This window comes from Balaenoptera ricei, chromosome 19 (genome assembly GCF_028023285.1).
Source record: "Balaenoptera ricei isolate mBalRic1 chromosome 19, mBalRic1.hap2, whole genome shotgun sequence".
In the NCBI taxonomy this organism is placed as follows: Eukaryota; Metazoa; Chordata; class Mammalia; order Artiodactyla; family Balaenopteridae; genus Balaenoptera; species Balaenoptera ricei.
Window position 1 is genome coordinate 50,519,116 of NC_082657.1, and position 14,993 is coordinate 50,534,108.

Genomic DNA, 14,993 nt, shown 5'->3' on the forward strand with positions numbered 1-14,993 from the left:
ACACACACACACACACACACACACACACTCACACCCCCCCCTCAAGTACAGCTACATTCTCAAGTACTTAAAGATGAAACTATATACCATATTGGATCTGCATTAAAATACTCCAGGAAAAAGAAAAGAAGGGGAAAAGACAAAGTGCTGATAACTGGTAACAGGTACATGGAGGTGCATTACATTAGTCTAACTCCTGGGCATGTTTGAGAATTTCTAAATTAGGAAGTAAAATTAAAAAGCAAAAAGGACCTGGCCTAGATGAAAACGAAAAGTATCAATACATGGTCAAAACCCCTGACAATCTCTGATCCTTAGGTTCCTGCCTTTCGGGCCATGAAGAGCTCAGGTGCTTTGACAACAGGGAACATCTAGGGGCCCTTTATTGCTAATGGAGCCCATTATGAACTGTGAGACCCTCCGTATCCAGGGGTTCTGAACCCACGGATTCAACCAACCATAGATCAAAAATATTTGAGGGAAAAAAAAAAATTCCAGAAAATTCCAAAAACCGAAACTTGAATTTGCAGCAACTATTTATATAGCATTCACCTTGTATTAGGTAATTAAGTAATCTAGAGATGATTTAAAGTATATGAGAATATGCAATTACTATGCCATTTTATATAAGAGACTTGAGTATCCTCAGACTTTTGTATCCAAGGGAGATCCTGGAACCAATCTCCCAACGATACCAAAGGACAACCGTATTAGTTTCAAAAGCTGCATACTGTGAGAACTATAGGCAACTCTTAAGGACCCCATCTAGTTCTGCCACAGAACAGTGATTGCTAAGCATTTTTATCAAAAACTCTTCATAAAAATACTTTTTTCTAGGCCTGATGTGTTCTAATTAGAGCTGAAATAAGTGGAACACAGAGCAGCACTGCTCACTTCTCATAAGGTGGGTAACTGAAACCACAGGCACAGTATTGAACAAAGGAGTCATGAAAGTAAAAGAAGCCCTGACACCAACAATGTGAGCTTCTAGATCTCTTACCTGTAGCCCAATATTCAGGTATAAGAAGCCAATAGAGCCCCTCTCACCCAGCTCATCCTGCTTCTCAGTCCCACCCATTTCCACAATACACAAGGACTCAGGCTGGGCTGGGAGAGCCTGCATGCTCAGAGGTTGCAAACAGTCCTAAGGGGGAAAGAGAAAAGAATAAAACATGGGAAGTGACCAATTTTGGAAAAAACTTACCCAGAGAAATCTAATTCTAGAAGTGAAGAACAACTCTTTCTCATGGACAGGGAAAACCTGAAGAAGTTCTATTTAGACTGAACCTTAGAACAATCTCTGGAGAGGATTGTGCTTTCCTTTTTTTTTGCAAAAGTGGATAACAGTAAAAGTAAATATGCAAAGGGCGCCTCTTTAAAGTCATCCAAGGCCCTTTTCTGCAAACACAATCTTGGATTTTTTTTTTGTTTCTGTTTAAACTAAAAAAGGGAATCAAGACATAAGCCAAAGAAGCAAGCACTGCAGAAGACTCCTGAGGTGTGCTGATACAATAATCAGGAGAAGCAGCAGGTGGAGATTTCAGGGTCCAGCCCACCTGATCTCAGAGAGGGACATCAAAAATGGGTCAGGTAAAAAAAAAAAAAAAAAAGGGTCAGGTGCTCAGGTTCCAAGTGGAAGATCCTTAAAGTTGAGAGTGACACTCACTGAGGGATCCAGGGAGATGATTCTGACAGTATTGTCCACAAGCCCCACAGCCAGGAAGCGAGACCGCTGCTCTCCAGGGGGCACATTGGCCAGACTCATGCACACCACATCTGCTGACATCTCCTTCCGCTCTGTGTATTCATTCAGCTGTCCTGACTACAGGAATGAAGACAGAGAGAGGTCACAAACCACTCCAACTTGCCCCCAAACCCTGGGCCTGGAGAACAAAGCGGGCTTGTTAAGTTCCTTTTTGCTTCCTCGCACTCTTCTTACTATAATCAATGACCAAGAATATCTCTACCTGAGGTTCCAAGACTAAACTCTACAGGCTAATGGAAAGCAAAATTACTGACAGGAGAATCAAGAGACCCTTGACCAGTATAATGCACCACAAATTTTCTAAGCCAACCTAGCTCTCAGGAAATGAAAATACATAAAACTGTTTATTTGTTCATGAAAATACTCTGGGTGAAAGAGAATTCAAATATGGCAGTTAAGGACAAAAACCCTCAATCATAGGTACAGTTGGACTATACAAGTTGGCCACATCCAGAGACTTCTTAAGAACATAATTAAACACACCTAACATCCTTCCATATATAAAAGTAAAATAAAATTTCTGAAATTGATTCAGATTGCAGAAACTAAACATATGGCAAGTATCTGGTGGAAAACTAGAGTGTGAAGGGCAGAAAAAGTGTTTCATTGCTAAGATGGCATTTCATAACTCCAATTAGAATTAAAGACATGAAAACATATCCACCTCCAACCCCCTTGTAAAGGGCTTTTGGACACTTTCCCTTCTCATTTCCCTTTCATTTTTAAAATTTTATTTTATTTTTTATGTTTTTAATAGGTCTTTATTGGAGTATAACTGCTTCACAATACTGTGTTAGTTTTTTGTGTGCACAACAAATCGAATTAGCCATATGCATACACATGTCCCCATATCCCCTCCCTCCCACCCTCCTTTTCCCACCCCCTAGGTCATCGCAAAGCACCAAGCCGATCTCCCTGTGCTATGTTGCTGCTTCCCACCAGCCAACTGTTTTACGTTTGGTAGTGTTCATTTCCCTTTCTTATGAATATATAATCTAGATACCTGGACTGCAACTCCCATCTTCACCTCTGAACCCTACATTAAGTCCCACAGTGAATGGTAAAATAACATACGGGATCCATTTCAAAATAGACCAGTTCTCCTCCTGTCAGGGCGATCACCACTTGTCGTTGGTTCACTGCACACTTCACAATTGTTTTCTTTCCAGGAGTCTTCCACTCATTGACTCTCTTGTCTGCTCGTATGTGCCGAATGCCATCAGGATACACCTAGAAGCAGTAACAGAAAGAAACCCAACTTTAGCAATTTGACTCATCACTCAAGCATGACCCTCACACCTATTAGATCTGTCAGATCTAGAGGCACTGTATTTGAGGCACCAGTTGGGTCAATGACAAAAAAGAGTTAAGAGGTCCCAGGCAAGGTTAACTTCAAAAAAGTTCATGTTTTGCAGCATCCATTTCAAAGAAGTTCAAAGCTCCTTAAATGTGAACCCAGCAATCTACACCATAATGAGGCCAAAGAAAGGACAAAGTAAGGTGAGCAGGTTAAGTAGCTCTCTGAGAATCCTCACCTGCACTAAGGCATCATCTCCTAACAAGGAGCAGGACAAGGTTGGGGTAGTGCCCAGAAACCCAGAGTCAGTCACTTCTTCTACAGTCTCTCCAATGGACAACACAAGTGTGGCATTCACGAAAGACACAATGATGTAAGCATCAAACTCATCTGAAAAGGAAAGAGAAGAAAGAAGTGGGTTAGCTAAGAACTCATTAGTTACAAAGCCAAATGAGACACACTAAGCATTCTCTTCAGAAATCTTCCAAGGCACTTCTCCTATGTGTAGTCATCACACACAGTGTGACGTGGCAAACAGCACAGGACGATCCAAAAGATAATTAAAGGTCATAACAGCCTACACATATACTTTGCTTCCTTAAATGGCTAAACAGCACGTAAAGTAGACAAGCCCACATCTAATACCTTTGAAAATTAATATTTTCTTGAGACATTTGCTAGAAAAATGCAAGAGAACAAAGCAAGAGGAAATTTTGTATACAATATTTATATGTACTGAAGCTAGAGTTTCAGATGCCAATCACAATCCATTCTTAAGAGATACTCGCTATAAACAAGAAAGGTCCCCATCTTCTTCCAAAAGTATCTTATGCGGGAACACAAGACCTAATGAATAAAATAGTGATTACTTAAGCCTCCATGAGACTAAGTCATTCTAGGGTTGGAAACTGAGAATCCTAGGATGTCCCAAAAGGAATGATGTAAGAACACTGGATAACCAGGGACGGGGCGGGTGGTGGTGGTGGGGTGGTAGTTTATATTGTCAGCCCTTGAACTCTCTAGTTTTTCACATTTAAAAATATAACCATTCGATGGTCATGAGCAATCCTATTAGAACTTGCTTTTCATTTAATAAAATGTACTTGGATAAACAAACACCAACAAGTTTTTCAAGGAGGTCAGAGGTATACAGGCAACCCCAAAAGTTTCTCACACAGATCCCATAGTTAAAAGCTGTCTACTTCCTACACATTCCACCCTACAACATAAGACAACTTCTGTATGTATCTCCCACATCCAGCACAATGTTTGGCATAAAGCTTGATAAATGCTGAATAAATGTATGTTCATTTTTTTGAGATGAATTGAGATTTTCCTACTTTACATTTGAATTTTCTATATCAATTCCCCTCTTCCTGTCCCCTTCACACAGAAATCAGGCAAACAAGGGATGGAATGACAAGTAGACAAGGTACTAAATTGGAGTGGCTACCTCACTCTTAGCAGAAGCAGCTGAAGGATCCTGCTTGCCTGAGTCCTTGTCAGAGCTCAACACCATAGGCCTGATCCACCCCACTCACATCAAGGACACAGTCTGGATTTTGATTGCTCCAAGGGTCATTCAGCTGAACTAAGATTACTCAATGAGTTCAGCAGAATCAGTGCTCTTTACAGAAAAAGGGGCCAGATTAAAATGTATTATTGGCATAACCTATAGTAGCGTTCTGACCTATTAGCAGGATATAAAATCAATTTGGTGGATTGCAATCAGCATTTTAAAATACAAATATATAGAAATAAATATAATTTATGAGGATGCCTCATAGTAAGGGTAAGTACTATTCTGCAAAACTGTTGCTTCAGTTAACAATACGTGTGCACTGAATGAGTGGCTGAAAGGCAAGGATCAAAGATCTTTCCCAATGGGTATAATCTAATGGCTACACCAGGAATCCAGAGTAAGGGTTCCATCATAAGGAGTAACACTGAACAAGCAGATAATTGGTTTTAGATTACTTTATTATAACTGTCAACATGTATCGCATGCCTGGGGACACCTTATAAAATGGCTTTGTAAGACCGCACTGTTCACATCATAAAACATGGAGTGCGGATGTGGTTGTCTCTGAAATGGACACCTTAATAGCGCACAACAAAACCATCATCGCTCTCCACACAACACCAAGCTTGGAAGCTTTGCTCCAGCTCTCAGTTTTTGAACTGGAAATCTCTGGTGTGTAAAAGTAATAGGAATTGCTTAATTTTAACATTACATAAATATTGTGTCCTTTCCCATGTTCTCAACACTGAAACCTTGTATCTTAAATGCTGTGCCAGAGCAAATTAAAGCCAAACAGAAATGGGCTCAAACTGGTCAGGATTTCGGCCTCTTCCTTCAGTCAAGGGAAAAGGTGGGCTTCCAGAAAAGAAACCACACATTTATAACTTACATGCAGAGAATGAGGGGAGTGAGGAAAAAGGGCTGCCTGGGCCCTTATCCTTCCTCTGACCCAAGGCCCCAGACTGCTCAGGTATAAAAATAAAGAGATGCTCGGTGGACTTAAATAGGGTCTTACGTTTGCTGGGCAGTTCAACAAGGAGTAAAGCAATGACTGATGTCTGAAAACTGCTTTACATCACGGATTTCCTCAAAATATCCACTACCCTGTAAATACTAAGCACACTGTAACTTCTACCCTTTCCATTCTACGGCCAGGAGGACCAGAAACAGATAAGCTGCTCTTGTGTCCTAGGCAGGTTATAGGTTAAATGGTGGACTTTAGAACAAAATCAAGCTTCAGTCAAGATAAATGACTATGAACTATGAAATCTATGTTGCCTTCTTCCAGAGGTTTCAAATTTCATATGAAAGACCATTAGTTCATACCTCAGTGAAGAATCTATTAGGATATGAGGACGCATCTTTGTCTCAGTTAAACAGGACTTCTATCTGTCTGAGCAATAGGGAAGCAGCCCACAGAAGAGGGAATGCTTTCTTCTTTCCCCCGCCTTAGTATCTCAGGCTCAAAAAACAGCTCACTACTCCAAAGGGAAAAGTGAGTGACCATCCAGATGATTTAAGCCTCCAATGTCTCATTCTCACTCTATACTCAGACTACTCAGTGCTTGTCTTGCCTCAGCACAGTCTTGATTATACTCAAAAGAAAGAGAAAAAAGGGGGGCTTTCTCCAGGACCTAATCTTTCAGTCAGTACACGTGGAACATACCAAAACATCAAGGGAGAGTATGAAGTTAAGATTTTCTAGCTACAGCCTCTTTCAGCTTAATGAGAGGCAAATTAACCACATGTTCCATATTCTGTGGGAGAAAGTGATTCCTGCCTCAGACTATTTAACATACAGGCAGATGGGTGTGCACCACTAACACTGCACATGGAGAGCCAACTGCAAAGTTACCCTCTGAAAGATGCTACCAGGGCAGCCTCAATATTTTGTGCAGGTCCCTCTCCCTGGGTAATCTCTAAGACCCCATAGTAGACCCTAGCAATAGGTACAAGGTACACACCTGTGGTGATCAGCACCTTCACCAGCCACCTGTGGAAGAGAAAAAAAGGCTTGGTATTGGTAGTGTGCATCACCAAGTACCAGCCAAGGTTAGTAGTTGCCTGGAAGACTGCAGCATGTGTGGACATGTGGAATAGTAACTTAGGGTATCTGGAAAGAGAATGAACAGAGAGAACTTGACCTGTTTTGTGGGTGATAACCCAAATTATAGTTTCTAAAGAGTAAAATTTATCAAGATGTATTCATTTCCTAGATTTTGGTATCTAGAGGACAAAACTTTTCAGCTACAAGTTCCATCATGCAACATACCACTTATCACGAACTTATCTAACTTACCCCCAAAGCCTTTCCTGATTCTCAAACACATGCCTGTTCCCTCTCCTCTAACCCCTCCTGGCAACATGCTTGCTTGTGCCTTTCATCACATCAGAACACACAACAGTTTTTTATACTTATCTTCTTCTTTTTTTTAAATTTATTTATTTATTTATTTATTTATTTATTTATGGCTGTGTTGGGTCTTCGTTTCTGTGCGAGGGCTTTCTCTAGTTGCGGCGAGCGGGGGCCACTCTTCATCGCGGTACGCGGGCCTCTCACTATCGCGGCCTCTCTTGTTGCGGAGCACAGGCTCCAGACGCGCAGGCTCAGTAATTGTGGCTCACGGGCCTAGTTGCTCCGCGGCATGTGGGATCTTCCCAGACCAGGGCTCGAACCCGTGTCCCCTGCATTGGCAGGCGGATTCTCAACCACTGCGCCACCAGGGAAGCCCTTATCTTCTTTTTTAGATGGCACATGCCCTGAGAGTAGAGTCTTATCTTAATTACAAGGTAGCAGAATGAGAATACTGAACTTATCCTAGAAAACCAGCATGACCCAGACTCACTATAGGGTTAGTCAAATGAACACTGGATTGAGATTCGGGAGACACCGCTTTCAGTCTCTATTACCTAGGTGCCCTATCTTGGGACAGTCAACGCCTGTGATTTTCGGTCTTCTTCATAAAAATGAGGGGTTAACTTTCCTGCAAATCTAAATTGATTTTACAGTAAAGTTTAATAAGTGAAAACAAAAACAAACAAAAAAAAAAGGAACAAACTAGGTTTTATCTCAAAGGCTCTTTCTAATTCAAACAGTCTGGGAAATGTTTTTAAGAGCCTAAATATCAACCAGCCAATCTGCCACCAAGCTAAAGGTGAACGTCAACAGTGACCAGCTTCTTTATGAAGACATTATACAAAATGGGGAAATCTTTCAAAACCAATCATCCAATAATTACCTTCTCAGCTAAAATGAACCTACTAATTTCCTATTCACTTTTTCTTTCTACTCAACTCAGATTGGATTCCAATGCTTACACGAAGACAAAATCCACTAAAATGTGTACTCTATTAATAGAAATGAGATTTCCCTCCTCCACATTTCCCAGCTCCCTTAAATTTGTTCCATACAACCAAAACATCTAAATAGCAGGAAGATTTCCAGCTGATTTCTTGAAAAAGCTTTGTATATTGGCCAGTCCCACATTCCTGAGGGAACAAGAGGAAAATGAGGTCTAGGAATAGAAATGACCTACGATCCCAAAGAATCAAAGGGAAAATGAGAATTGAGTTTCATCTCTAAGGAACTGAAATTCAGTTGTCACAAGACTTTCCTGCTATTGCACTAAAAAGAATTTTCGCATAACTTTCAATTTTTTAGGATGAGGTGACCATTTTTATTCAGGAGCTCAGACTTCCTCTTTCCTCCATCCTTTCTTTTCCACTCACTCTAAAATTCTGATTCCATTCAATCAACCTCCGCTTTCCTTAAACACAACTACTATACCTATTGAGTAGGACATTAACAAGCTTTACCAATCTCTTAATACCCAGAATAATACCTTTAATTTCACTGTGATTTCAGCACAATGAGAGAAAACATCGTTGAAGAAAAAAGGAGCAAAAACTTTCCCTTACACCATATTCCTCACACAAATGGAAAGAGTATCTTAAAGATGAATACAGTCAAAGAACACAACATACGACAGCTCTATCTATGATACTCAAGTGTATATGTGCTGAACAGCCACCCTATGCTCCCCTTACCCATGTGTACAAAAAGTAGTAAGTGAAGGCACCCTGATTGGGACAGCCTCAAAAACATGGTGTTGAGTCAGAAGAAGTTTCTAGTATATGGTGCTAGATGATGTGATATAGAAGCATTATGAATGCAGTTTCTTAAGCCTTCTATTGTCAATGGCACCCAGACCCTCATTTTGACTGTTGGGAAAGGGCTGCTTACCTTCAATGTGCCGACGCACTGTCCAGACAGCATTGGGGTTACCGGGTAGCTCTGAGACAGCCATTTCTGATACCTGACAGGGAGAGGAGACAAACCACAGATCCAGTCAGCATGAAACTCAGATCCTTACTTACAACTACACTAGATAATACAGTCCCAACATAGCAGGGCTCACACTGTGTACTTGATTAAAACATTGGAACAATCTAGTCAAAAAGAACATAAGAACCAAAACGCTAGAGGTATTGGCAATTCCCATAACAGACTTCAGCAAGAAGTGATGGAACATCTAGGACAGTTGTTGCAGCCAAGGCCAAATGCTTCCTTTGGGTATAACATGCCTGCATCCTCCTCAAAGTGAGCACGTGGGAATGAAACAGTCCATCTAAGTTAGCATCCCATTTCTTTCTTTTTTAAAAAAATTTATTTATTTTATTGTATTCGTTTTATTTTTGGCTGCGTTGGGTCTTCATTGCTGCGCGCGGGCTTTTTCTAGTTGTGGCGAGCGGGAGCTACTCTTCATTGCATGCTTGGTCTTCTCATTGCGATGGCTTCTCTTGTCGCGGAGCACGGGCTCTAGGCGCCTGGGCTTCAGTAGTTGTGGCTCGCGGGCTCTGGAGCTCAGGCTCAGTAGTTGTGGAGCACGGGCTTAGTTGTTCTGCGGCATGTGGGATCTTCCCGGACCAGGGCTCGAACCCGTGTCCCCTGCATTGGCAGGTGGATTTTTAACCACTGCACCACCAGGGAAGCCTCCCATTTCTGTTCTTTGTTCCCTCAAGGCCAAATTCCATCTCCCTTCACAGAACAATTCAAATGCCACATTCTTTAGGAAAAATCTTCCCTTATTCTCTTGGCTGGCAGTCATCTCTTCCTTGTAAGTTCTCACAGGAATCACAATCATCACCTCTTAGGACACTTACCTAAAAAGTGATCTGAGGAATTGTTTTGTTCTTCCTACTAGATTTTTATGCTCCTTAAGGTCAGAGTCAAGAATCCTCTGAATGTCCTATAGGCTCTCAAATGAGAGTAAATGCAATATGTAAGATGAACTCAAAATGATCTAGAGGAGAAAACTAGGTGTGGGTTATACATTAACTGTAATATCCTTGCAATTTTTCTGTAAATCTAAAACCATTCTAAAATAAAAATTTTATTAAGAATTTTTTTTTTTTTAATATATTTTATTTTTGGCTGTGTTGGGTCTTCGTTTCTGTGCGAGGGCTTTCTCTAGTTGCGGCGAGTGGGGGCCACTCTTCATCGCGGTGCGCGGGCCTCTCACTGTCGCGGCCTCTCTTGTTGTGGAGCACAGGCTCCAGACACGCAGGCTCAGTAGCTGTGGCTCACGGGCCCAGTTGCTCCGCAGCATGTGCGATCTTCCCAGACCAGGGCTCGAACCCGTGTCCCCTGCATTGGCAGGCAGATTCTCAACCACTGCGCCACCAGGGAAGCCCTAAGTATTTTTTAAATGACCTAGAAATAAAAAATTAGGCAGCCTATTATACTGTACAGTGGAACTACATCTTATAGGAAGAACGCAAGTATATACATGAAAGACATTACCCTTTTGTTGGTTTACTGACGTAATAATAGCAGGAATACCTGATCGTGGTACAGGAGAATCTTCGAAAACTTCACCATCAATAAAACGTAAATGTCAGGTATACCACACTCTATACACCAAATGTAATATCTGACAGTGACCTTGTTCAACTGAGACCATAACCTAGCTAGACAACAACGTCCAACAATTTTAAAATAGTTTTATATAACACAGATTTTTTTTAATAGAATTGGAAAAAATTAGGAGGGAGCAGAGGACTCACAAACAATGATTCTTAATTGGGTCCTTTATCTCTTACACGGTATACAAAATTTTCTGTTAATGCATATATGTATTTTTTGTGTTGAGTGCTTGCTTTAATCAGATGCTCGACAGGATCCAATTAGCAGTAAGTAACTAATCAAGAACTACTGGTCTAAATTGGGTTCAAGTCATCGAAAATTTGGTGACCTGATGAATATTTTGGCAGTCAAAATTTTTTGAATTCTCTGAAACTATACTATTAATAGCTAACATTTATTGAACAGTTACTATAAGCCAGAACTTGAGCTAAGTGCTTCATACGCATTCTCATTTAATTCACACAACAATCCTTTAAGGCAGGTCCTATAAAGCTTAGTAATAGCTATTAAGTAGTAGAGTCAGAATTCAAAACCAAGGTCATCTTCCCTGTGTTCCAATAAAAATTTCCAAAAACAGGCAGTGGGCCTCTAAGAGCCTGGAGTCTGCTCAACCTCAACCTCTAAGAGCAAACTGTCAGAGAAAGCTTTATTTTACTCCTAACAAAATCAAGTCCAGGGCACTTGCTAAAAGCCATCAACACTAGAACCATGATGAGAAGAGGGTGTGGGATTTGAGAAGGTAATTTTGAGTATCCATTATCACCTAAAAAGTCCAACAATAAAGGATTCATTGCGGGGGGTGGGAGGGTGAAGGGATGAATTGGGAGATTGGGATTGACCTATATACACTAATATGTATAAAACAGATACATAATAAGAACCTGCCATATAAAAAAAAAATTAAATTTAAAAAAATAAAGGATTCATTAAATAAATTCTAATCCACCCACTGTGGAGATATATTGCAAAAACATTAAAAATGACATGACATAAGAGCACACAGTAATCAGAAACGTAATAAGATACAAAAATATATACACAATATTAACATAGTTAATAATATAAGTATCTAAAAGCTACGAAAAAAGACCAACACTAAAAGGAAACTGAGTAAAATGTGTCATGCAGATTTCCTAACCTCCACGTAATGGCAACTGAACCTGGAACTAACAGACGTATTTCTCCCCTTTGATCCCTATTTGCCAGATTTTTAAAATGTGCCTACTGTGCTAACATGTTAAAGGACAGGAAATTTAAACTCTAAACTTTATGGAAATGGGGAGGCAGAAAACATTTTTCTTTCACAGAAACATTAAATACATCTTTGATCTCATCAGAATAAAGCCTTAGGCTGCTTTGTCAATGCTTTCCTCCAAACCCTGCATATGATCTAGAAATTCCAATCTTACCTCAAGTCCATGCCTTAAGACTCTCAGAGATGACCTCGGTCCCCTACCACAGGCCACATATAGCTGTGGAGTGTCTTCATTGGCCAGGTCAGCTATCTGCACAGAGAAAGGGGAAAAACTGTCTACTTCTGCTACTTTTCCATACCCAACCCTGATTGTTCTCAGGGCGACAAACCACTTTTTAGTTTATTAGGCTTAAATATTGCTACTGGCCCTGGGGGCATGGAGTGGATAGACCCAATGTTCCAAAAAGCAAACAGTTTGAAGCAGCAAGTTTTACCAACAAAAAAAGCTTGTCCTTTTTTTTTTTGTGGCCATGCTGCGTGGCATGTGGGATCTTAAGTTCCTTGACCAGGGATCCAACCTGTGCCCCTTGTAGTGGAAGCACGGAGTCTTAACCACTGGACCACCAGGGAAGTCCCACCTGTATCAGTTCTTGAGTTAACAAAGTATTTCTTACAATTAGTGAAATTGTTATATAACCTCAAACTGAAATCTCAGCATTTCCTTCCAACTAAAAATATAGACAATAAATTATATTATCGTTATCCGTGACTTTGTCACCAATATTAAAGTTTATAGATACCTCCAAATATCATTTCCCTCATCACGATTTCAAAATTACATTTACTAGATCTGCTGTTAGAACGCACATGATCACAGCTGCCCTATCTACTACAGATGTTCCTATGATGTATCTGACCAATTACAGGGTAACTCTGCACCTGGCTGTTTGCCACCAAATGGGGAAGCCATGTGTTCTTGTACTAGTCACCCCAGACATCTAGCTGCTTTCCAGTACAAATATTTGTTGATCAACATGTGGAAACAAGTTCTTTATATTGTAGTTTTGTCAAACTGTACAATTCAAATGAAAATTCTTGACTGTAAGGCAGTGCAGCCTACTGTAACATGGATAAGCATGTGGGTTGTGAGCATATACAACCTTCACACTGAGTTCTTTAAAAAATTAACTCACCTATTTTAAATGCACTATCTTGTTATTTTAAGCCCATTACAGAAGCACATATACTAATTTTTCACAATTTAAAAAATAATTTGCTCTCTTGGCTATCATGTTTATTACTATACGCATTTAAAAACATTATTCACAGAGGGGATCCAGAAGCCTCACTAGGCTAGTAAAGAGATACATGGCAAAAAATGCTTATAGCCCTGCTACAGATACCTGAACTTCCTGTTATTCTTGACCTACAAACTATTTACACAATTATCTCCTCAAATTCCAATGAAAGCAGAAAAAAAAAAATCAGTAAAAATCCAATTAGGAATTATTCATACTTATTTTCTATTGCCCTCAGGACTAACCCTTTCTCAAAAAGAACAAAAGCAGTTAACTTCAGAACTGCTAATTTTACCAGGAAGAGTGCCTGAATACTGACTGTGTGTCCTTGGCACACAGTGAGCAAAACTCTTGCACTAAAAGTGTAATCATCTAGACAGGGTAGGGTGGTGCCTAATGATCACTGGAACCCCAGGAATCCAGGATGCAACAGCATGGTAAAATTTCTGCTACACTTGAGTGCCAGTAGTGAGTGACACAATTCCCATCTTGGGCCACCCTGGGTTCCCAAAAAGGTTCTGTTACTGACTGATCCCAGTGTCTGTGGAGTACTTTATGGAGGAAATGAGTGTTAAAATGAGATATAGATATTCACAGACTGTTAAGTGATAAAAGATCTACTTCAGAATACTGTAAAGGATATGAGCATATTTACATTAAAAAGAAAAGTGTAACACACAAATGCTTATAGATGCAGAGAAAATGCCTGGAAGCAATCACAGGAAGGTATTAATGGCACAGCCTCGGTGGAATAGCGGGTTGAAAAGATTGGGGGTTGGACTTTTACTTTTTATCTTTTGTACAGTCTGAATTTTTATAAAACATGATTTTTATCATTAAAAAAAAATTTTTTTAAGCCCAAGGATTTATGTAATGGTTTTTAATTACCCAACTACCTTTAGTTGCTTCACCCTTATACTCTGGCAATACCACAGATACGCTGATGAACCTCTTAAACTAGACCTTAATTTAACTGGAGTTAAAACTTTAAACTCATTCAGATTCAGAAACAGTTGGCTAGCACCGTTCATTATGGAGTGACTGGAAAGACCCTCACCTGGCAAAACAAAATGGGAGAGAGGCTGTCCAACTCATCAACCAGCACAAGGTTTTTGAGTGGTCTTGGCTGAAAAAAGAATGTATCTCCTTCTTCCAGAGGCATGGCAGATGAAAACTCAGGTTCTTCATCATCATCGCCAAGATGTGCAATTTGATATAAGTAACTAGGGAGAAGCAAAGACTTTAGTTAAAATATTTTCTGTCTGATGTACAACATGATAAATATAATTAACATGCTATATGTTATACATGAAAAGTTGTCGAGAGTAAATCCTAAGAGTACTCAACACAAGGGAAAAAATTTTTTTCCTATTTCTTTAATGTTGTACCAAATGAGATGAACTGTGATAATCATTTCATAATGTATGTAAGCCAAATCATTATGCTGCAACACCTTAAACTTATACAGTGCTATGTGTCAATTATATCTCAATAAAACTGGAAGGAAAAAAGCAAATAGCATTTAAAAAATATTTTGTCTGAAGATGTTTGCCATCAACATAATGCTCATAAATCACTTTAATATTGAGTCAGCATCTATAGTTTGAGATCTCTGCTTATCTGACTGGGGTTTTCTATTTCTTTAAGAAGAGGGATAAAGAAATTAAGACTACTGAATTCAAACTGGTACAGTGGCAGGACCTTAGCATCACAGTGGTTAAGAGTACTGGACTTCCACTAGAGTACCTGGGTCTGAATCCTAGCTCTGCCGCTTAACTAGCTGCATATTATTACTTAATCTCTCTTTGCCTCAGTTGCCTCATTTATAAAATTGAATAGTACCTTCCTCAAGAATTCATTGAGTACTTAGAACATTGCATCGCACCTAGTAAGCATAGTTTTTGTCAAATAAAATGAAATATGGATAAATGAAACCCAAAGAAAATCTATAACCACTTCTTATTTTAACCAGTCACCAGGCCAAATCTAA

At 39.8% G+C, this 14,993-nt stretch overlaps 1 protein-coding gene across 2 annotated transcripts in view; it reads right to left on the bottom strand.

Annotated features, from left to right (window-relative positions):
* The window catches only part of SF3B3 (splicing factor 3b subunit 3), a 47,639-nt gene that overhangs the window by 13,794 nt on the left and 18,852 nt on the right, over positions 1-14,993 (bottom strand). For both annotated transcript variants that reach the window (XM_059904855.1, XM_059904856.1), the window contains exons 9-15: positions 14,061-14,226; positions 11,920-12,015; positions 8,828-8,900; positions 3,301-3,452; positions 2,840-2,995; positions 1,667-1,822; positions 1,001-1,144 (exon numbers count right to left, since the gene is read on the bottom strand). In XM_059904855.1, coding sequence (XP_059760838.1) covers positions 1,001-1,144; positions 1,667-1,822; positions 2,840-2,995; positions 3,301-3,452; positions 8,828-8,900; positions 11,920-12,015; positions 14,061-14,226 — 943 coding nt within the window. The remainder of the gene's footprint in view (positions 1-1,000; positions 1,145-1,666; positions 1,823-2,839; positions 2,996-3,300; positions 3,453-8,827; positions 8,901-11,919; positions 12,016-14,060; positions 14,227-14,993) is intronic.